Raw genomic sequence first — 24,572 nt, 5'->3', positions numbered from 1 at the left:
TTCGTGTTTATGCGTTGCGCGTGACTCACCTGCATTCATAATCGCCGTTGGTGTGACGAAGAAAGATTTCATTTAACATTAACTGAATTTTCCGTAGGTCCTTGGCAGAACAAGACAACAAAAAAGGAAAAACTTCCTTGATAGTTCGAAAAGCAAAGAGCGCTCATTCCACTGAAGACACGCTAGTGATATTGCTTGGTTTCTTTGGATAAACGGTGAGCTATTTCGCTACTACAGCAGTTTGACAGTCGCCGTCTAGGCAGGACGGGTTTCCACGGCGCCAATCATGATGTTCGCCACTTAAGAAGTAATATCCCCATAGTTAAAGCCGTTTTCATTCATTTTAAAAACTCAGATAAATCATTTCCTTTACTCATGATATCCGTACACTAAGTGAGCACATATCAGCCGTCAGTCCCCTCCGTAAGGACTACTTCGCCAACACACGTCGATTGACACGCATCATGAGCTTCGCTCTGTGGACGTCACTTCATGGGGCTGACAGGATGTGACTCGACAACATATGTAACAATCAACCCCCCCTCCCCCTCTTGGCTGAAGTAGATAACAAATGAACGGTACGAGTAAAGTAAGAGCCGCTTGCTCATATTTGATTGTCAGAAGCTCAGAACGAAGTTGCTTGCATGTAGTGCCATCTAGTGATTGTTTACGAAAACACAGAAGTAGCTGCTTCGATTCAGCAGTACGAGGTGCATTCAAGTTCTAAGGCCTCCGATTTCTTTTCTCCGGACTGCGCATTGTTTTAAAATGAGGCCGCGTTCATTGTCAATACGTCCCAGAGATGACAGCACCGTACGGCAGATGGAATTTTACCGCCAGCGGCGAGAATGAGAACTGTTTTAAATACTTGAACAGCGTGCAATCATTCGTTTTCTGAATTTGCGTGGTGTGAAACCAATTGAAATTCATCGACAGTTGAAGGAGACATGTGGTGATGGAGTTATGGATGTGTCGAAAGTGCGTTCGTGGGTGCGACAGTTTAATGAAGGCAGAACATCGTGTGACAACAAACCGAAACAACCTTGGGCTCGCACAAGCCGGTCTGACGACATGATCGAGAAAGTGGAGAGAATTGTTTTGGGGGATCGCCGAATGACTGTTGAACAGATCGCCTCCAGAGTCGGCATTTCTGTGGGTTCTGTGCACACAATCCTGCATGACGACCTGAAAATACGAAAGTGTCATCCAGGTGGGTGCCACGAATGCTGACGGACGACCACATGGCTGCCCGTGTGGCATGTTGCCAAGCAATGTTGACGCGCAACGACAGCATGAAACAAAGTGCCAGTCAACTCAATGGAAGCACACAGATTCACCGCCACCAAAAAAATTTCGGGTAACCGCCAGTGCTGAAAAAATGATGGTGTCCATGTTCTGGGACAGCGAGGGCGTAATCCTTACCCATTGCGTTCCAAAGGGCACTACGGTAACAGGTGCATCCTACGAAAATGTTTTGAAGAACAAATTCCTTCCTGCACTGCAACAAAAACGTCCGGGAAGGGCTGCGCGTGTGCTGTTTCACCAAGACAAGGCACCCGCACATCGAGCTAACGTTACGCAACAGTTTCTTCGTGATAACAACTTTGAAGTGATTCCTCATGCTCCCTACTCACCTGACCTGGCTCCTAGTGACTTTTGGCTTTTTCCAAGAATGAAAGACACTCTCCGTGGCCGCACATTCACCAGCCGTGCTGCTATTGCATCAGCGATTTTTCAGTGGTCAAAACAGACTCCTAAAGAAGCCTTCGCCGCTGCCATGGAATCATGGTGTCAGCGTTGTGAAAAATGTGTACGTCTGCAGGGCGATTACGTCGAGAAGTAACGCCAGTTTCATCGATTTCGGGTGAGTAGTTAATTAGAAAAAAAAATCGGAGGCCTTAGAATTTGAATGCACCTCGTAATTTGACTGAGGGCGGAAACAAACGAAAATGGCTTCGAAAATATTTTTTTACGCAGTTGCTAAGTGAGTACTGTAATTGGATTTTTTTTGCAACTGTTCAAATTCATCAGGAGGAAAGTTTAAACAATGGTGTCTAGATTTTACAAGTGACCATACTGATGTACACGATGAAGATATGGGTAGCAGGACCAGTATCCATACAGATATGATTGAGCCACAACAGGATCGAAAACTTCAATCTGAATGGCGATTGATGTTGCAGCTAATGAATTTCTTTTTGTCGGACGCACCATTAATTACACAATCGTCATGGGGAAGCGCGAAGATAGCAAACTGTATTAGCACCGAAAATGTTATCGACCAACGCATAACGCAAAGAATGTCAAGAGGACGAGCATTGTTAGATTGCTATTGACAAGATGGAGCTAATTTGTTTTCCAACAGTATTACGGATGACGAGACACGGATAGCCTACACAGACGCAGAATCAAAGCAGTAATCAATGCAATAGTGTACTGCGAAACGCTCACCAAACTGAGACCTTCACGAAACCGCGCGTTCACACACCGCTACCCTCCGTACCAACAATAAGATTCGGCATTTTCGTTAGGAACTGTTCGATCATCCACCCCACGGTTATCGCACTTAAGGCATTCAGAGACTATTACCTCTCTTCGAATTTGAAACAACGGCTCGGTGGACATCGCGAACTCAAGGCTGCTGTTAAGAAGCTCAGTTCCCTAGCGGAGACCTACGTAGCCGAATTGAAGCAGAAACGTTACATAAAGCGCTTGGAAGTGAACGGCTTTTCCTTCAAATTTTAAACATTTTATGGGCTGTGATCCAGCAACCGTACGCTATTTAATTACAGGACGTATATACAGTCATTTCGGTTGCACAAAATGTTTGTCAACTGACCACGGTTTCGACTGTACTAGGGTAATCTACATCAGAATAAAAAGTTACGTGGAATACATGTAATCACACCGTGGTTTAAAACATCTGAGCAAAGGTGCTATCGTAAAATAGAAATTTCATACGAATAAAAACTAAAATATAAAAGAATAACATAACTGTCAACCAGATAAAATTCTCTGTGGAATATAATTACTTTTAGAACGTGTGTGTTATGATCTATTAGTTGTCTGCGACTCCTAGTGACATGGTTAACTATGTGACTCCACGCATTCGTGACTCCACGCATTCCTGGACGTTGGTTTGGTACCAGTTCTTCCGGGACCATTTGAGTGCTTTCTTTGATGTCCTCTATAGAACTTCTACTTAATTTTCTTCTCCGCATTTGTCCTATTCTTCCGAGCATTACAGCTTTTTCTGATGAGTCTCCCGCTCTCATCGTATGCCCACATTACCTTAATTTAATCTGGAGTATTGGGTAAAAACAAAAGTCCTAAGGATGCTTCTCCAAACCCAGATTTCAAAAGAATCGATTTTCTTGAGATCTACTTCTTTCATTGTCCACAACTCACATCCACACAAAACCATGTAAAAAAAAAAATCAGAGTTTCAGCCATTTTCATTTTAGTCAGTAGCCACAGTTTCTTTTAGCTTAATTTAACTGTAGCAGTTTTCACAAGTTTTGCCCTTCTTTTTATTTTCTCAATCAGGAGTGGCTTTTTGTTATCATAGATCCTGCAAGGTATATATTTACAAATTTTCACAGTGATTTCTCCGTCTATTACGACATGAGTCTTCATTTCTGTTGTCAAAATTTTTTGTTTTCTTCAAATATAGCCGTAGAACAACTTTTCACCTTCTTTCAGTATTTTTAATGTTTCCTCCACTACCTGTCATAAATGTTGGGTGATCCGTACATATTGATTAAAATGCGTCCCCGCCCAGTTTTTAATTTCTGTTTCCGTATCTGTTAGAACATTTGTTATTATGTATTCAATACACAAACTGAAAAAAAGACACATTCCTGCCCGATTCCTTTCCCTTCCTCGAAAGTTCTTGCTATATTTTTACTCTGGTGGTTGGTTTAAGACCACATTTCGTATAATATTGAACACTTGTCCAGCTATGCCCAATGCAACAACCGTTATTGCCGAAGTAACCCATAAGCGGCAACGGCAGGATGGAACTTACCTTGCTTGACGGAGACGTATCTAGCGTTGAGCCCGGCGACGAAAGAGGCCTGAGGCAGCGAGTCCTCCAGTGAGAAGAGCTCGTCCTTGGTGACGGTGTTGGAGCGCGACTTGAGGACCGCCTTGGAGCCGATGGGTGCGAGGTAGGCGCCGGTGCAGTCTCGCAGCGCCAGCTGGCCCTGATGGTACTCGGCCGAGAAGAGGCAGTTGGGGTTGAGCGTCTCGACCAGCTTGCCCTCGCGGGACAGGTAGCGGTTGGTACACGTGTGCAGCGCGTAGCGGCCGCCCTCGTCGGCGCGGAACTCCAGCGTGAACAACGTGTCCTCGCCCCACGGCACGTTCGCGTCCACGTGGATCTCGTCCAGGGACTCGGACAGGTGTGCGAACCTCTTGCGACCCACGGAGCGCAGGTTCACCTGCAACAACGCGTTCTTCAGTTGAGCGGCGCAACCTCGTTTGGAAAGTCGTAGGAAAGCCATTAATTTACACATACGAGAGAGAGAGAGAGAGAAAATCACGATTGTTGTAGGCATGAGAATTAGTTCGTGAAGGGCTGACGCAAACCGCCACCAAGGGCATAGTCACAGAAAGAGGGTGACCGAAAAATACAGCTCGGAAAAACAGACGGTTAGAGAATGATCAATGAGAGCCCCAACAGAAACCCAATGGCAGCTCTTGGCTTGGAAAGCACTTGCGTTACAGGGGCAATTTTAAAGACCACGTGTAGCGTCGCCAGCTATCGAACTTCATGAAACTTTAGAGGCTGAAGTGGAAATATTCCATGTCGTCTCAAAAAATTCCGCATTTTTTTCAACTGAAATTGGCTGAGAAAACAAAAGTGTTGCATTACTTATTGAACGCCCTTCGTGCATATCGGCTATTGAGCCACCGTCCAACATAGCGAGAATGGATGCATCTAAGTGGCTGTAAGCTGCTGTTATTCTAGCGTGAATGAAAGACAGATATACCGTAACATACCCAAAGCCTTAAATTTCTTTGTTTATCACTCTGCTGAACATCTAGCCCTTTTAGATCTCGTATCAAATGTCACTCGACAGTCGGTTCAGCTGCGCTTCATTTTTATTAAACCTACTTACCAGATTTTAACATTTGGTTAATCTGTGTACAAAGAATTGCTGAAAGCTTTGGTAATTTTGCCAGGGACGCAGAATCACCTCGGTACAACTTTCCGCATTAGACTTTTAAGAATTTTTTGTGGAAGGTAATAATGGAATCGTACGTATTTAAAAAAGGATGGAATTCAGGAGCTCGTTAAAACGAGGGAATCGAGATCTTGAAAAGAAGAGTACAGTGGTATTAATTTTGTTACATTCTGTGGTGAATCTTTTCGCTAAGACAGACGGACTGACCTAAGTTTGGCGGCAGTATAATCGTGATGCCTACTGCGGATCCGTGAGCGCGTGGGTGGGAATTGGATGGTAATGACGCTCCCTCTCTCAAAACATTTAACTACAAGCATTCATATTTTAACATACACCAATTCTAAATTTCTCAGTTAACTTTCGGCGAATGAGGTAATATGAAAATTACAGAGGCAAGAAATCCTTGAAAATTTCAAGCTATATTTAACGTAGGGTACTTTTTAGTTAATTGCCTGAGGTGGACGGGCTTATGCCCCAACCGGATGCAAGTGGCATTCAAGCCCGGTAAAGGTATCCATTCACAGGTTCAACATACCAGCTGCCAACACGAATTAAGACAAGGTTCCTGAAAACACAGGTGGAACCGGCAGCAAGCTACAGTAGTAGTATACGAGAAGACTTTTTTGTTTTGGTTTTTTTAGGGCGCAAAACTGCTATGGTCATTAGCGCCCGGTCTGTGACTTATGAAAAGGTAAAAAACGAAAATGGAAACCAGCAGCAATGGGAACGAAACTCAAAAAATTGGAGAAACTAAAAGCAGATGGAAAGCTTAAAAAACCACTACAGAAAGGGGTTGGTTGTCCCCAAAAAGAGCTTCAAATGACTGACGTCATCTCACTGGCACTAATAAACTCGAAAACGCGATCGGCTGAGCGCGTGTCATCTGCTAAAATGGACGATATTTCAGGCGACAGCTGTAGACGGGCGCGTAACGGAGTAAAATAGGGGCACTCAAATAAAAGATGTCTCACCGTCCACAGTTGAGAGCAGTGGGGACAGAGTGGGGGAGGATCGCCGCTTAAAAGATGTCGATGGCTAAAAAGACAGTGCCCTATCCGGAGTCTAGTTAAAATTACCTCCTGCCGACGACGCGTTAGGGAGGAAGAGGTCCAAGCACAAGGAAGAGCTTCACGTTCCACAATTTATTATGGGGAAGTGTCGATCAATGTGCATGCCATAAAAGAACAACACGAGGACATAAAACACTCCGTAGATCAGCAAAGGGAATCGTGCGAATAGCTGGCCGAAGAAGAGAGACTGCAGCCTTGGCCGCTAGATCGGCCGCCTCATTTCCACAGATACCAACGTGCCCTGGGATCCAGAGGAACGCCACCGAGACGCCCCCCAAGTGGAGCAAGTGGAGGCAGTCCTGAATCCGATGGACCAGAGGGTGGACAGGATAGAGAGCTTGGAGACTAAGGAGAGAGCTGAGAGAATCTGAACAGATAACATACTGTATCCGCTGATGGCGACGGATGTATTGGACAGCCTGGAGAACAGCGTAAAGCTCCGCAGTATAAACCGAACACTGGTCGGAAAGCCGAAATCGATTTCGGGTGTCGCCAACAATATAGGCACTCCCTACACCTAACGATGTTTTTGAGCCATCAGTGTAAATAAATGTGGCTTCCTTCATTTGTCCACATAGAGCAGAAAATGCCCGACGATAAACAAGTGAAGGGGTACCATCCTTAGGAAACTGACAAAGGTCACGGAGCAGGCAGGTCCGGGGACGGAGCCAAGGCGGTGCTGTACCCCAAGTTGTCAAGAAAGTTTTAGGAAAGCGGAAGGAAAGAGAATGGAGCAGTTGACGGAAGCGGACTCCTGGTGGTAGTAGGGAGGAAGGGCGGCCTGCATACCCTAAATCCAAGAAGGCGTCGAAAAAAATGTCATGGGCCGGATTAGCAGGCATGGAAGACAAATGGCTAGCATAACGACTTAGAAGGACAGCTCGCCGATTGGACAGCGGAGGTTCAGCAGTCTCAGCATAAAGGCTTTCCACAGGGCTGGTGTAAAAAGCTCCAGACACTAAACGTAATCCACGGTGGTGTATAGAGTCGAGACGCCGAAGAATAGACGGCCGAGCAGAGGAGTAAACTATGCTTCCATAGTCCAATTTCGAGCGCACTAAGGCGCGATAGAGGCGGAGAAGGACCACTCGGTCCGCTCCCCAGGAGGTACCATACAGGACACGGAGGGTGTTGAGGGATCGCAGACAGCGAGCCGAAAGATATGAAACGTGGGAGGACCAGCACAGTTTTCTGTCAAACATAAGACCCAAGAATTTAGCAACGTCCGAAAACGGAAGGTTGACATGTCCTAGATGTAAGGAAGGTGGAAGAAACTCCGTACGACGCCAAAAATTAACACAAACGGTCTTACTGGGAGAAAAGTGGAAGCCTGTTTCGATGCTCCAAGAGTGGAGGCGATCGAGACAGCCTTGAAGACGTCGTTCAAGAAGGCTGGTCCGTTGAGAGCTGTAGAAGATCGCAAAATCGTCCACAAAGAGGGAGCCCGAGACATCAGGAAGGAGACAATCCATAATTGGATTTATGGCAATGGCAAACAGTCCAACACTTAGCACGGAGCCCTGGGGTACCTCGTTTTCTTGGGAGAAAGTGCGGGAGAGAGTAGTGTTCACCCGCACTTTAAATGTGCGCTCTGCCATAAATTCGCGAAGAAAAAGGGACAACCGACCGCGAAAGCCCCAAGAGAACAGTGTGCGGAGGATGCCTGTCCTCCAACAGGTACCGTATGCTCTCTACAGATCAAAAAATATTGCTACTGTTTGGCGTTTCCGGAGAAAATTATTCATGATATAAGTGGAGAGAGCAACAGGATGGTCAACTGCAGAACGATGCTTTCGGAAACCGCATTGAGCAGGTTTTAAAAGACTGCGGGACTCCAGCCACCAAGCTAAACGGCAATTCACCATACGCTCCAAAACCTTACACACACTACTCGTGAGAAAAATGGGGCGATAGCTAGAGGGGAGATGTTTATCCTTTCCAGGTTTCGGAACAGGAACGACGATAGCTTCCCGCCATCGTCTGGGAAAAGTACTGTCAGTCCAAATTCGATTATAAAGGCGAAGGAGGTAACGCAGACTATGGTATGATAAACGCAGCAACATTTGGATGTGGATACCATCCGGTCCTGGGGCGGAGGAGCGAGGAGAAGAGAGTGCATGTTGGAGTTCCCGCATAGAGAAAACAGTATTGTAGCTTTCGCGATTTTGAGAGGAGAAAGCATAGAGGTCGCACTTCCGCTGCACGTTTCTTCGGGAGAAACGCTGGCGGGTAATTTGAAGAGCTCGAAATCTCAGCAAAGTGTTGACCCAATGAGTGAGAAATTGCGACGGGGTCCACTAATGTATCATGCGCGACAGTGAGCCCAGAGACCGGGGAGAAACTAGGCGCGCCTGATAACCGTCGAATCCGACTCCAAACCTCCGAGGAGGGAGTGAAGGTGTTAAATGAGCTAGTAAAGAAGTCCCAGCTTGCCTTCTTGCTATCGCGGATGACGCGACGACACCGCGCACGGAACTACTTATAGCGGATACAGTTGGCCAATGTAGGATGGTGTTTGAAACCGCGAAGAGCACGTCGCCGCTCACATATTGCGTCACGGCATGCCTCGTTCCACCAAGGAACTGGGGGGGGGGGGGGCGCCGGGGCAATTCGGAGGTGCGAGGTATTGAGCGTTCCGCAGCTGTAAGAATAACGTCTCTAATATGAGTGACCTCATCGTCGACGCTAGGAAAGTGACGGTCATCGAATGTCGCTAGAGACGAAAAAAAGTGTCCAATCGGCTTGGGCAAACTTTCAGCGTCTCGGGCGCATATATGGCAGTTGTGGCTGCAATCGAAGGACACATGGAAAGTGGTCACTCGAGTGTGTATCAGCAAGGGCGAACCATTCGAAGCGCCGAGCTAGCGGAACAGTACCGACCGAAAGGTCCAAATGAGATAAATTTGTCGTGGAGGCAGACAAAAATGTAGGGTCCCCAGTGTTGAGGCAAACAAGATCCGCTTGGTGGAAGACGTCTAGCAATAGTGAGCCACGTGGACAAGGATGTGGAGATCCCCAAAGCGGGTGGTGGGCATTGAAGTCCCCAACCAGCAAACAGGGGGGTGGAAGCTGACCAAGAAGATGAAGGAGATCAGCTCGTGCCATTGGTGTGGAAGATGGAATGTATACAGTACAAAGAGAAAAGGTATATCCAGAAAGGGAAATACGGACAGCGACACCTTGGAAGGAAGTGTTTAAGGGGATTGGGTGATAATGGAGAGTATTATGGAGAAGAATCATGATTCCTTCATGTGCTGGAGTGCCTTCAACAGAGGGGAGATCAAATCGGACTGACTGAAAATGGGGAAAGACAAAGCAGTCGTGGGGACGCAGCTTTGTTTCCTGAAGACAGAAGATGACCGGCGAGTAGGATTGTAAGAGGATCGTCAATTCATCCCGATTGGCTCGAATGCCGCGGATATTCCAATGGATAATGGACATAGGGTGGACAGAAAATGGAAGAATGTGACCAAGGTTGCCGTCAACTCAACGACTGCTCAGAGCTTGCGACTGACAGCGTGGAACGGCACTCAGCCGAAGGCAGAAGATCCTGATCCATAGGTTGTTCAGGAGCAGCTCCTGCCACCAGCGATCGGCCGGTTGATCGGCCGCCAGCAGTGCGCCTCGGCGACACAGAAGACGGCTGAGGGCGGTTACCGCCAGGTGGTGCTGTAGATGAGACACGCCGTGGCGGAGGAGAGGAACTGGGTTTCTTATTCAGGGTGTCTACGTGGACAAGAAAAAAAAATTCCCGGATTTTTCCCGGATTTCCCGGTTAAAAACACAATTTCTCCCGGATGAAATTACGTATAAAGCGGATGAAAATACATCCTTGTTAAGTAACAGTATGCTATCCCTCGGAGCTGTAAGACCTATCAGTCCTTTGAATCGTAAAGGTCTTATACCGGCGGAGGACGTACCAGCACTTTAGGAAACGAAATCCAGGAAAAACAATGCGTTTGGAAAGTTGTTTGATGCGAGACAATATGCACGAAGTTTATTTTCGTATTGCGAAAGTACATACACAAATTCCACAAATTACAGCACGGTAGCTTCCGAAACTCTAAAAGAGATTGTGTTGAGCGATGCACTTTTGTCAGCCAGTCATAGCTCATGTCACGTGATCTCGCTAGCGAATGACGGCAGTTATTCAGAGCACGAGGCCTACGAGAAAGACAGGCCGCGGCGCGTACGTTACGAAGGTAGGCCGAGCTCGCTCAAATCAGCAAAGTGCGTTTCTACACCGGTTAACTCTTAAGTTGATGTGTATGTGCGAACGAGAATTGCATTCACTGTTATTAGTCCTACAATGATAGGAAGTCCGTACGCCTACTAACAGGCTCTAATTTGGCAATTAAAATCGTGCCAAAATGATTATCAGTTGCGTAGAAAAGTCGAGGTGTTCTGGCATGAAGAGGCTTGTGACATTGCTCAGTAACACATTATGCACATTTTTTTGAAGGTCAGTTACACTTTTTGCCATCGATTGCATAATTTTTTATCTATGAAAGAACAACATTAAGTATGAAAACTAACTTGAAGCTCGGTCTTTTTTTAGTGTGTTACACGTTAATTCATATCAAATACAAATGTGCCGGTAAAATTTTAAATAGTGGCATAAATGACTTATCTTCTGGACCCGACTTTTTCAAATGGCTGATCCTCAAAGTGTTACGTTTTGAATGAGAGTTATAACGCCCTGTGATTTAAGAAATTCACTGCACATTCTCACACGTAACATAAATCATCTTGCGTGGAAATTTACTTTGTAAGTAACGCATCTCAAGCCACTATTCGTAATATTTTCTGGTGATCTGTTAGAAATGTAAAGAATTGTGACGTGACGCACATCGAATGCACATTAGTTGTTACGGACGTACTGCATAATCTTCGACCTAAAGCCTTTGACACTTTTCGGTGTCGGCAAACTGGTCTGTGCATTGTGTGAATTACCCATTTCTATACAACTAAACTTTTATTTTGGTGTTATTCCCTGATTTGTGTTTCATTGCTGCCGTATTATTCAGCAGTAGTGGACTTAAGTTCTTTGTCAGCGTATGAGATCTTACACGTCAAACCTACAAAACTTCCACTGAAATCTAAAACATTGAAAAATCCCGGAATTCTAAAAAATTCCCGGGTTTTTCCCGGATGAAAAAATTCCCGGGTTTTTCCCGGATCTCCCGGGCCGTATACACAACCCATGGTTGTGAAGTTGGGGTACGTAAAAAATCTTCATGAGTATGCTCTCTTTTGGAAGTCCGGGTGTCCGACTTTTGGGATCGAGATTTAGCAGAACCCGATGAAGGGTGAGCCATAGATAGAGCAGGCGAAAGTGGGGAGGTTGAACGGGCGATCTTTGCGCTGGCCGATCTGACGACCGTGTCACTTAAGGTGAGATCACAAGTCTGCGTAGCCGCCTCCTTTGTTGGCCGAGGAGAGGCAAGGACAGTCCTGTATTTTCCTGTCTGAGGCACAGTGGGCTTTCGACTGGCGAATAATTTTCGAGCAGCAAAGGTCGACACCTTTTCCTTCACTCTGATTTCCTGAATGAGCCTTTCGTCTTTAAAAATGGGGCAATCTCGAGAGGAAGCAGCGTGGTCACCCATACAGTTGATGCAACGAGGGGATGGAGGTGGACAAGCACCCTCATGGGCACCCTTGCCACATGTAACACATTTGGCCGGGCTGGAAGAGGACTGGCTGGTATGATTGAACCGCTGGCACCGATAGCAACACGTAGGGTTTGGGACGTAGGGGCGAACGGAAATTATTTCACAGCCTGCTTTTATTTTCGATGGGAGTTGAACTCTGTCAAATGTCAAGAAGACAGTATGGGTTGGAACGATGTTCGTGTCAATCCTTTTCATAACTCTATGAACAGCCGTTACGCCCTGGTCAGACAGGTAGTGTTGAATTTCCTCGTCAGACAATCCGTCGAGGGAGCGTGTATAAACGACTCCACGTGAGGAATTTAAAGTGCGGTGCGCTTCCACCCGGACAGGGAAGGTGTGGAGCAGTGAAGTACGCAGCAATTTTTGTGCCTGGAGGGCACTGACTGTTTCTAACAACAAGGTGCCATTCCGTAATCTGGAACAAGACTTTACAGGACCTGCAATTGCGTCGACACCTTTCTGAATAATGAAAGGGTTGACCATGGAGAAGTCGTGACCTTCGTCAGACCGAGAAACAACAAGGAACTGTGGCAACGATGGAAGAACTGTCTGTGGCTGAGACTCAGTGAACTTACGCTTGTGAGCAGACATAGTGGAAGATGAGGAAACCACTGCGGAAGAATCCCCCATGATTACCGGCGTCTCCGATGGCGCGCTCCTTCCTCGTGGGGGCCCTCTCTGAGGGCACTCCCGCCTTAGGCGATTGTTCACACCTCAGGTCACACCTCCCGAGAAACGGACGGAGGGACCAATCGGCACTTTCGGAAGGTATCAGCTCGGGTAATCACCCCTCCCGGGGCCTGGCCGTTACCAGGGGGTACGTGCGTGTCCTACCTGTCTACCCGGGGGCGGCGAATTACGCGTTACCCCGTCACTGGCTACGCATGAAAATGCGTGGGTCGGCCTTCAGACACGCACAAGGAGGAAGAAAGAGGAAGGGGAAAAACAAAGAAAGGGAAAGGAAAGAAGAGAGGTCTCCAACGCCGCAGCGGAGAAAAGGGTAAAGAGAAGAGGTAAGGAAAAGAGAACGACAAAGGAAGGATCAAGACATGCAAGCAGAGAAGGCGAAGAATGTGTTACATATTACGAGCGTCCGTCTCCGGACGTAGGCACAAACCATACTCCCAGAGGGGGAGAAAGGGAAGGTAAGAGCCCGAGGTGAGAGAAGGGGGGCAGGGGGGGAGATGGGGGATAGTGAAGGATGCGGAAAAGGAAGGTATGCAGCCCGGAAAGGAAGGAGGGCCACATTAGCTCGGGGTCCCGTGTTTGCTACACACGTATCCACAAAAGAGTTGTGGACCCCCTGGGGGGTACGAGAAGACAGAAAGAGACAATTCCACCAAGAAAATGTGACAGCCTCCCCCCAGTCGCAGACGAAAAGAGACACCTTTCCCAACACATATACGCTCGAATAGTTTAGTCTGCTAACATGTGTTCACAATCTTAGTGCTAAGTGAAATAATGACATTGATGAATGCACGCTTCCAGTATATATTGTGTAAATGATGATGCTGTCGAAGTTGTGACAGTTTGTTGTTATTACAGATGTTAAATAAATTGCACGACACATATACTCTAATTTTCGAGTGAATGCTTTTCAAACGATGTAATTCATTTACTTCTCTGAAATGCAATTTCTCAGAACTTATTCTAAGGTGAAGTATGAAGATCTTACGTAAATAAATTATTACTATAATATTTTTTTGTATTTTATTACTAATATTATTAAAATCTTAGGCATCTATGGCACATCAGTAGCTGTAGAGACAAAATGTTATATTACGATTGTGAGGAGAGGACTATAACAAAGAGTGAATCGCCTCCCCCAGAACGGAATGCTGTATCCACCCCTGACTGCCGAGTAAAACAATCAAGGGCGTTGTTCCGGGTCAGTTCGGCAAAGCTTTTAGTACATCTACACCTCTACTGATAAAAACTACAAATGTTAAACAGTTGCAAAAAGACTATTCGTTTTGTGTATTCTCGCTCACCCAAGACCTTGTTTCAACATCTCTAGCAATTTACGAAATATTAATGGTGTCCAAGTTACTTACAACATCGCGTAGACACGATTCTAATGGTAACTGTAGTTATAGAAAACGTTAACGCATGTATAACAACAATTAGCTTTGCTGACACGTGAGTGGGAGAATCGCTGTTTTTGACAACTACGAGTATGTCGCGAAAATGAAGCAAGCGCACATAATCCAGCTCAGCAAAAGAAAGGATATTTGCCGCAAGTTCTCCCTGTGAATAAATACTGCCGTATTTTCTTACTGAGACATCACTTACTTCCGGTGCATTAAATGAACTAAGATTTCCTCGCGATCTGTTCAAATGGTTCAAATGGCTCTGAGTACTATGGGACTTAACTACTGAGGTCCTCAGTCACCTAGAAATTAGAACTACTTAAACCTAACTAACCTAAGGACATCACACACATCCATGTCCAAGGCAGGATTCGAACCTGCGACCGTAGCAGTCGCGCGGTTCCAGACTGAAGCGCCTAGAACCACTCGGCCACTGCGGCCGGCTCGCGATCTGTCACACACAGCGAAAATACAGAGTTTGAATCCTTAAACGTATAAAACCTTGTAGGCTGAGGGACTGAGCGTGCCTTTAATCCAACAGCCCTATAGGTTGCGTCTCGAAATAGGCCGACGCGAGTCTATTCGAATTCAAGACGAGGTGAACTGTTACCATCAGTCAAACCTTTTTTGAAACACCACAATCACTGTTCGACTGCGATATTTAGATTCTCGTACTGAGGAAAGCAAAGGTGCAGCATAGATGGCACAGTATGAGATTTTCCGATGTCAATGTGTGGTACATGATGTACATCAGGCTGCGGTTTGAAGACTACATTCTAACATCGTAACACGTGCTCCAGTCTTCTTTGATAAACATACAGTTCAGCTGAACCGCCGGTCATCGATGACAACGCAAAAAAATGGTTCGTCGCATCAGGCAGACGGAGCATAGGAGAATAAAGATCACAACCCCTCCTGCGACACCTTAAAACTGCCAAAAAGCAACAAAATGTCGGTCATGTTACACTCCCCTTCTCTCTCTCTCTCTCTCTCTCTCTCTCTCTCTCTCTCTCTCTCTCTCTCTCTCTCAAATTTAAGTGATTTTACGGAACAAGTTCTGTGCTCACGAAGTTAGGTGTCCGTGTTAAAAGAGTGGTGTTCAGGGGCAATTCACCCTATTACGGGCAGTGAGATTAAGTGTTAATCACAGTTCAACGTCTATTCGCATTACCTATAGGTTTCAGAACATCTAAACTGCACCTAAAAACGAACTAGATTATTCCCTGTGTTTACCTTCTAGTTGTCCTGTTTGTCTCTCGCTTTGCTTGATACCTCGCTGATGGCAACTGAATAATTCGACTGGGTATAAATATAAACCATCACTGCCACGAGATTACATTACAATGTTGAGTGTGAGTGTAGTAAACTTCATCGAATTATACCTAATTGCCGTTGATGTTCTCAGTTATTAAATCAAACATATTTTAGACTATAGAGAAGAACACGAGTTATTGGAATTTCAACAACAGGTGCTATTTCAACAAGATGGTCCACCGCCTCTGTGACAAGGGAAACACCCCATTGCATCCCTTCAGATTTAGTCTTAAAATGGACCAATGGATGGCCCGTCAAAAACTGAACATAGATCAAGCATGAAAACATGAAGAAGGTGTCCTGAACTGTGAAGAAAGAAGCGAAATAGAAACAGTGAACGGTCCAAGCTGAAGATGTGCAGCATCGAGCGAGTTTGAGTAGCCACGGCGTCGTGATTATGTGGTCACGGTGTTGGACTGTAAAGCGAGAGATCCACATTCAAGTCTTCCTAGTAACCCATTCTTTTTCACAAAATTATGAACTTTCCGTCCTGTCCTCGGCGTGTCTGTTCTTTTGTAGTCTTGGCAATTGTCAAATTGTACATTGGCTACAGAATATTAGTCATATGGTAGGAATATAACGTCGTCTCTAGTATATGTGACTAATAGTGACAGCAGGTGAGATACCGCATAGATCTCGCACAGAAATGAAAACAACAAATAAACGGGTGTGAACTACGTTACAACAAAGGAGTTCAAGAGTCAAAACTTCCAATACGGAACGCAAGAGTCATAACATGTGGTACGTACGCCTCGAGATCGTTTCCTTACAGCCCGCTGTTGCGAACTGACGTTCTACCATGTAAAAGACACATTTTTGAATACAGCGAACAGATGCTTCTATGACCGGACGGATAGTTCATAATTTTGTGAAAAAAAGTATGGGGCACGAGGGAGATTTGAACAAGGACCTCCCCCTTCGCAGCCTAACACTGTGACCATATAAGCACGACGTCGTGCCTATTCAAATTCGCTTAATGTTGCCAATTTCGAGCTTGGACCGTTCACTGTTTCTATTTTGCTTCTTTTTTCTTAATTCTTTTCACACCTTCCTCCTGTTTTCATGCTTGATCTGTGTTCAGTTTTTGACGGGCTATCCACTGAGCCATCTTACCACTAAGTCTGGTAAGTGTGAAGGGGAGATTCCCTTTTGAGCGCTGTTTGCTCGCCAGTTCTTGGATGAAAACTTTCCGAACAAACGGATCGGTAGAGACAGTCAAGCATTATGGCCACGACGTTCACCAGAAATAACCCCTCTTGACTTTTTGGTGGAGTTACGTTAGCAAAATCTTGCTAAACGAATACAAAAAGCTGCCCAGCAGGTGACGGACAGATGTGTTCGCAAAGACAAGGGGAGAAATCGAATATGGCGTAGACATTCTACGGGAAACAAACGGAACGCATCTGAAAGCGTATACATAAAAAACATTACGAGTTAAGCTACCATTTGCAACAAATCCATAGGTGTATCTATTGTAGCATGGTACCTTGTAGTAATTTTTTAGTCACGTAATGACTTTTTGATCACCCTGTATTACGGATATCCATTTTTCCAGCTTCCGACGGAGGCTAACTGTATTAACTGGAGCATAACGGCGTCGTTCACGGGTTTTGGTTGCTTGTCGATAAGCGACGTAATTAACATTTACATCACGAAGCAGCAGTGAAGCGAGGACCAATATGAAATGCGCGCGGCGAGAGATACAGGAGGGGCAATTACAGAGGACATAAAAATATTAGTGGACGTTTTATGGGCGGGGGGGCGGGCAGCAGATAACCCGGGCCTTTGTGCTGCCGGCGCCGCAGCCGCGGCAGTCGTAAACACAGCGCGGGGGTGGCGGCGTGGGCAACGCAGGGAACCTAGCTGGATGGCTTCCCTCTGCTGAAACAGGCGGCATTTGCGTGTGCAGGCCTGTGCGGATCTGCCGTCGCCTGATGAGTGCGAACACAACACTAAACTAAATGGCCAGCATCAGTGCACACCAATCACAGAAAGTGTCATTTGCTAATGATGGAATTATATTTTAGGAATGCCCTTGTCTGTCACCTGCAGGAGGAAAATAAAATAAATAAATAAAACTGTTGAAAATACCGGTGTTTCAATACCTTCATAGCCTTCTAAACGCGGTGTTCTGCAGTCTCCATACATATTAATGATTTGTATGAGTTCTGTTACTTCTATCTTTCTTCCACAGGCCATAATTTTACTTGCTTTACACACTCACTCTCTCTCTCTCTCTCTCTCTCTCTCTCTCTCTCTCTCTCTCACATACACACACACACACACACACACACACACACACACACACACACACACACGGCGAATCGTGTAAAACTTGCACCGCAAACATTGCGGAAATGGAAAGTGCTATTGATGTGCGGTGGTCACAGAATGGGTTGGTAGTCTGGGGCCCGTAAATTTAGCCACTAAACAGACAGTAATAATACTTAGAAACTGTATTTTTGTGCAAACACACACTTTTTTTAAACGGAACATTCCTGTTGACATTAACAAACTAAAAATTAGGACAAATTAGAATGTCAGTGGTGTTTGTTGCCGGATTCTAGTGCGAGTCGTTCACGAGATATCGTATTTTGAAAAGTTCCCATACTGACACTTTTACAATACCTGTGGTAGTACACATTAAAGAACAACCCAAGTGGATACATTAGTTACGTGGATTCTGACCAGTAAAGAGACAACTGACCATCGCAAGTTGTGTTCAAAATGACCACCGACGGCGGTAAAATACGCTTCCAGACTAACACGGAATAACTGCCGCACACGTGATAGCATTTCAGCGTAGTTCCGAGCACACTGCAGTAGTACGTCGTTGCACATCATCGGGTTTAATTGATATGTCCTTGTAGACAGCGTTTTTCGACTTTCTCCACAGAAAATGTCTGCAGGCGTCAAATTTGGAGAACGGGCCGGCCAAAGTACTGTGTCCTCTGCGTCCAGTCCAACGATTTGGAAACAATTCGTGAAGACTTCGTGCACTATGGGCTGGAGAGACATCACGCTGGTACCATAGATTCCTCCAAGTCTGCAGGGAAGCGTCTTACTGCATCCCTGGAAGATTGTCTGTTAGGAGGATGCGATACTTATGTCTATGAGAGACAGTCCTATCAGCTGATGGTTCTCTATCACACACCACACATTTACAATCCATGAACGCTGACGTACCACCTGACGAAGCCAACGGGGATTGTCAACAGACCCACAGAGCACGTTTCGGTGGTTTACCTGCCCATGATTGGTAAATGTGGCTTCATCACTAAACAAGATACATTATACATCTAGAGTATCCTGTCTTAATGACTATGTACAGAAGTTAACAAGGTCCTCATAATCGCTTCCCTGAAGCTTTTCATGGAGAGATATGTGACAGATATGGAACCTACGTCGATGCGGAATGCAGAGGACACTTGCCTGACTCATGCCACTTCCTCGTGCGAGTGCGAGGGAGCTAACGTCCAGATCAACTGTAACAGCAGGAAGGACATTAATTTCTCCCTCTTCTGTCGTCACTTGTTTCCTTTTTGTGACGTTGTCTAGGTGTTACACTACCACTTTCACGTAACTGGTTGAAGAAGTTGATAAATAATCGCCGAGATGGACGTCTATTGGGGTATCTTGTCCTATACACCATACAAGAAGTAACTGCACTCTTCCTATACTCTCCAAATATCATGAAAAAGTCGGCTTGTTCTGCATTGGTAAATCCCATCGTCCACTTACGACCTACTGTTTGGACGTCACACACTGATTGAGTGACTGACTGACTGACTAGCAAGTAGCAATGCACTCAAGGAACACACAAGCACGCCGTAAGGAAACATAACATCATACCTAGCAACTACCCAGGTTGAATAGCACAAACAAGTGTTAGTGTGGAAACTTTACACAAAACGTTGTCTAGCAAACGACTCGTACTAAATTCCTGCAACAGATGCCACTGACATTCTAATTGACTCTACTTTTAGTTTTCAATAGGCACTGTTGCATTTAAAAAAGTGTATATTTGCACAAAAAATACGCTTTTGTAAATATTATTACAATCTGTTGATTGGATTACAATCCGAGCCCCTGACTATAAATCATTCTGTGAAAACCGACATCAATAGCACCTTCCATTTCCGCAATATTTGCGGTGAAAGTTTTAGGTGATTTAAAAACTATACCGACAAACTTTGAGGGGTTGTAGAAGGTGTCTTGAGGAAGACAATGTGAATAGGAACCAGTGTGCGGAAACGCCATCCATCGACGTTCAAGAGCGTCGAAGTTATAAGCGCCGGAGCCTGTTTACTCGTCTGCAGGCATAAACAGAGCGGAGAAAAATTGTCATGAAATTTTTTAAACCCTGGATAGTTGATGCCAGTAGGAAACAAAATTACTAATGTTGTTTAGGTCGACAACGCATCATTTTTAAGCTTTCGGCCGTGGTATTGCCCTGTTGCCATTCGTCGGTATCGAGCGAGGTGGCGCAGTGGTTAGCACACTGGACTCGCATTCGGGAAGACGACGGTTCAATCCCGCGTCCGGCCAGCCTGATTTAGGTTTTCCGTGACTTCCCTATTCTCTGCCTCGTGATGACTGGGTATTGTGTGATGTCCTTAGGTTAGTTAGGTTTAAGTAGTTCTAAGTTATAGGGGACTGATGACCATAGATGTTAAGTCCTATAGTGCTCAGAGCCATTTGAACCATTTGATTTCCCTAAATCGCCCCAGGCAAATGCCGGCGCGGTTCCTTTAAAAGGGCACGGCCGACTTCCTTCTCCCATCCTTCCATAATCTGATAAGACCGATGACCTCGTTGTTTGGTCTCTTGCCCCAAACAACCCAACCCTCAGCAACCAAAGTGCGTTCGACGGTTGACGGGTAGCGCTATGATTGTCGGTTCACACATACAAATGTCCCTCGCCCCAGTCATTGCCCCAACGTGATACGCACACGTGTCGAAAGGACATGGCCATCACCAGACCTCACGCCACCGGACTTTTTCCTGTGGGGACCGTTCAAGTTTCTAGTTCACTCACCCGGACTCGAACCACCAAGAAACGAAGAGGAATTAATGGATCGCATTCAACATGCCGCTAACCACATGAAGGCAATGGCAGGAATCTCTGAAAGAGTTTGGCAAAACACCGATGTTACCAAGTTTGTGTCGCATCAGAGGGTCGCCAGTTCGAGCACCTGCTTTAAGTAAACAATGTCCTAGCTACATAAAAGGCCCTTTTCAGGGCCAACACAATTTGCAAAAGACTTCCTATGCGCGAACTAACAGCTGTTGACGGGTTTGTTCCCGTTACGTCTTATCATGAAACTACAATGGATGTGTCGGGATCCCAGCGGATTCGCTCCCAGGCCCCCAGATTGGAAGGCTGGCGCGCTACCACCGAGCGTGCGGGCCGCCTTGGATACATCGCGATCTCCGGCAGGCAAAGAATTCGCGGTCATGCGTTGTCCAGAGCATCCGCAACAGGGCAATCCTGCAGCCAATCACAGCGCGTTGCGCCAAGTTTCCGTAGTTTAAAAATTGAGCATTGTCGACCTACACAACGTTAGCGATTTTGGTTCCTACCGGCATCTGCTATCCAGGGTTAAAATTTCGTGACAATTTTTCTCCACCCTGTATAGTAGGATTCCGTGATGATGTCACAAACTTTCGGGGATGACGGAGAAGGACAAATGTATCAATTTGAGGAAAAGGGCCCTGGACCGGAAACGAACGAGTCAAAAGTTACAAGCGAAAATCATTCTGATACCTCTAACAGTGGAATACATGTACCAGTACCGTTGTTGCTAAGATTGTAGGATAGACAATTTTCAGAGGTGGTAGTATGGATCAAAACAAGAAAATATGTCCAGTAATCATGGGTTCTAAACTCCATACTGTAAGAGCTATGAGTACTTGTTCAGTAGGGGAGATATGTTTCACAGTTCACATTTCGTGGTTTGAACTACAGTATGTCTTTTCTACAACGATTCCCCGGGAACACAAGTTCGTAATTTCTTCAGAATGGTTATGTTAACGCAAATATGTGGTTCGTGTCTTCCAAATTTTTTAATGTCCCACTGCCTGTTAAGTGGGTGACTGACTACTTAAAAACAAGGGCCAAACCATCCACTCTGACTTACTGACTTTCTCTCCGTAACACTTTAAGCTGGAGACTTGACACTTCACAAAATGTTATAATGACAGGTCGCCAGCCATAGAGAGGTTTGTCCTAATGTCATCATATGAAATACATGCAATATATTTTTCGAAAATTGTATTTCACAATCTTCTTCACATACTGGATGATCTCGCCGGAGAAGGAAACTGTGCGTCAGTGACCTGTGTCCTATTTTTAAACTAGTGTGTATCACAATCTTCCATCGGTATGTGTGTGGCGTGACGTTCGCCGCGCCTGAGAGATCGAAGTTTGTTGCTTACCATTCCTAACCTTCACCGTTCGTATTCCCACAAACACGTGACCGTTCTGTCCGACAATGAGGTGACAGCGTGAGGAGGCAGTACACCAGTACCCAATGACGGAGGATGAACAAAGCTGAGCGCAGAGGGGTCGCTGGGTTCCGAGGTACGCGCGGTGTGCAGGCACCGAACACCGGAGCGGAGTGCAGCCGGCACGGTCTTATCACGCGGATATCCGCCTGCTGCGTGACGCACGGCGGAACACCGGCTGCCCGCTTCTTGTTGACCAATACGCAAGTTCCGTCACTTGTGACACAGATAAAATCAGATACATGTTGCATAAATGCTCTATGAGATGTCACGGTCATTTAGTCGCACTACAGAAACACTAATTTGTCCTGCCCACATTATTTTATTGACTTTATTATACCTTACGTGTTCCCACGTTACACCATTTTCAAAGGATTTGCTATAAAATGGGTTCAATCAAACAGATAGTATCATACCATCCAAAATAGTAAGAACACCATGACGAGCGGAAAAATTATACGAATGAGACGGAAATCCGTACAATTTCAGGAAAAAATGGATGTTTTATTCAACTAAAAGTGCTTCAAAAATTTAACAAATCAATAACGAACTGGTGCACCTCCGGGCCCTACGCAAGCAGTTATTCCACTTGGCATTGATTGACAAAATTGTTGGACGTCCTCCTGAGGGATATCGTGCCAAATTCTTTCCAACTGGTGTCCTAGTCGTCCAAATCCCGAGATGGTTCGAGGGCCCTACCCACAATGTTCCAAACGTTCTCAGTTTGGGAGAGATCCCTTGGTTCCTGAAGTATTGCCTTCTGAATGGGTAGCTTATCCATGACAAGAAATTCTCACAAATCGCCCTTCCGAACATAATCTACATGTTTACGTACCTTGCACAGTTGCTAGCCGCAACAACGTTAGCAAAAAAATAACATCGAAGTAGAATAAGCATTGACAGTATTCCGTTGTAACAGTTTTCGCTTTCAAACACCGTCTCGCAGCGACAGAAAAGCGTATGTCAGATCTACTGACTTATTGCTCATGAATACCACATACTGCATGTTGTATTATCATACAGCGAGACCTTCAGAGGTGGTGATCCAGATTGCTGTACACACAGGTACCTCTAATACCCAGTAGCACGTCCTCTTGCACTGATGTATCCACAAGTTCATCAAGACACTGTTGGTCTAGATTGTCCCACTCCTCAACGGCGATTCGGCATAGATCCCTCAGAGTGGTTGGTGGGTCACGTCGTCCATAAGCAGCCCTTTTCAATCTATCCCAGGCATGTTCGATGGGGTTCATGTTTAGAGAACATGCTGGCCACTCTGGTCAAGCGATGACATTCACAAGGTGTGCACGATGGGGCGCGAATTGTCGTCCATGAAGACGAATGTCTCCCCAATATGCTGCCGATATGGTTGCACTATCGGTCTGAGGATGGTATTCACGTATCGTACAGCCGTTACGACGTCTTGCATGACAACCAGCGGCGTACGTCGGTCTCACAAAATGTGACCCCAAAACAGCAGGGAACCTCCACCTTGCTGCCCTCGCTGGACAGTGTGTCTAAGGCGTTCAGCCTGACCGGGTTTCCTCCAAACACGTCTCCGGCGATTGTCTGGTTGACGGCATATACGCACTCATCGGTGAAGAGAACGTGAAGCCAAACCTGACCGGTCTATTCTGCATATTTTTGGGCCCATCTGCACCGCGCTGCATGGCGACGTGATCGCAAAGATGGACCTGGCTATGGACGTCGGGAGTGAAGTTGCGCATCATGCAACCTATTGCGCACAGTGTGAGTCTTAACACGACGTCCTGTGGCTGCACGAAAAGCATTATTCAACATGGTGGCGTTGCTGTCAGGGTTCCTCCGAGCCATAATCCGTAGGTAGCGGTCATCCACTGCATTAGTAGCCCTTGGGCGGACTGAGCAAGGCATGTCATTCACAGTTCCTGTCTCTCTGTATCTCCTCCATATCCGAACAACACCGCTTTGGTTCACTCCGAGACGCCTGGACACTTCCCTTGTTGAGAGCCCTTCCTGGCTGGCTCAAATGGCTCTGAGCACTATGGGACTTAAAATCTGAGGTCATCAGTCCCCTAGAACTTAGAACTACTTAAACCTAACTAACCTAAGGACATCACACACATCCATGCCCGAGGCAGGATTCGAACCTGCAACCGTAGAGATCGCGCGGTTCCAGACTGTAGCGCCTACAACCGCTCAGCCACTCCGGCCGGCCCCTTCCTGTCGCAAAGTAACAATGCGGACCTGATCGAACCGTGGTATTGACCGTCTAGGCATGGTTGAACTACAGACAACACGAGCCGTGTACCTCCTCACTAGTGGAATTACTGGAAGTGATCGGCTGTCGAACCCCCTCCGTCTAATAGGCACTGCTCATTCATGGTTGTTTACATCTTTGGGCGGGTTTAGTGACATGTCTGTAACAGTCAAAGGGACTGTGTGTGTGTGATACAATATCTACAGTCAACGTCTATCTTTAGTAGTTCTGGGAACCGGGGTGATTCATAACTTCTTTTGAGGAGTGTATAATACTTCGAAGGTAGTACAATATTCCGGAAGTGAGTTACCCACGCTCCTAATACTTTAACCGAATGTTGCCGCCTACTGGCGCCTTGCAAGTTCTGCCGCCGAGACAGCAGTCCTGCGAGCAGCAGACGCATCGCCGCACTTGGCGGGAAGCGGTCAGAGCCTCGAGGTCGGCCCGCTGTGGGGGAGGCGACGCGCACGACTGCCGGCAAATAAATA

General features: G+C 46.1%; 1 protein-coding gene across 1 annotated transcript in view; it reads right to left on the bottom strand.

Moving 5' to 3' along the window:
* Positions 1–24,572, bottom strand: part of LOC126162570 (protein singed) — a 351,638-nt gene that overhangs the window by 86,795 nt on the left and 240,271 nt on the right. Inside the window, exon 4 of the mRNA XM_049919161.1 lies at positions 4,028–4,442. Coding sequence (XP_049775118.1) covers positions 4,028–4,442 — 415 coding nt within the window. The remainder of the gene's footprint in view (positions 1–4,027; positions 4,443–24,572) is intronic.

Source organism: Schistocerca cancellata, chromosome 2 (assembly GCF_023864275.1).
Source record: "Schistocerca cancellata isolate TAMUIC-IGC-003103 chromosome 2, iqSchCanc2.1, whole genome shotgun sequence".
Lineage (NCBI taxonomy): Eukaryota > Metazoa > Arthropoda > Insecta > Orthoptera > Acrididae > Schistocerca > Schistocerca cancellata.
Note: the sequence above shows the minus strand (reverse complement) of the source record. Positions and strands in the feature narration are given on the sequence as shown.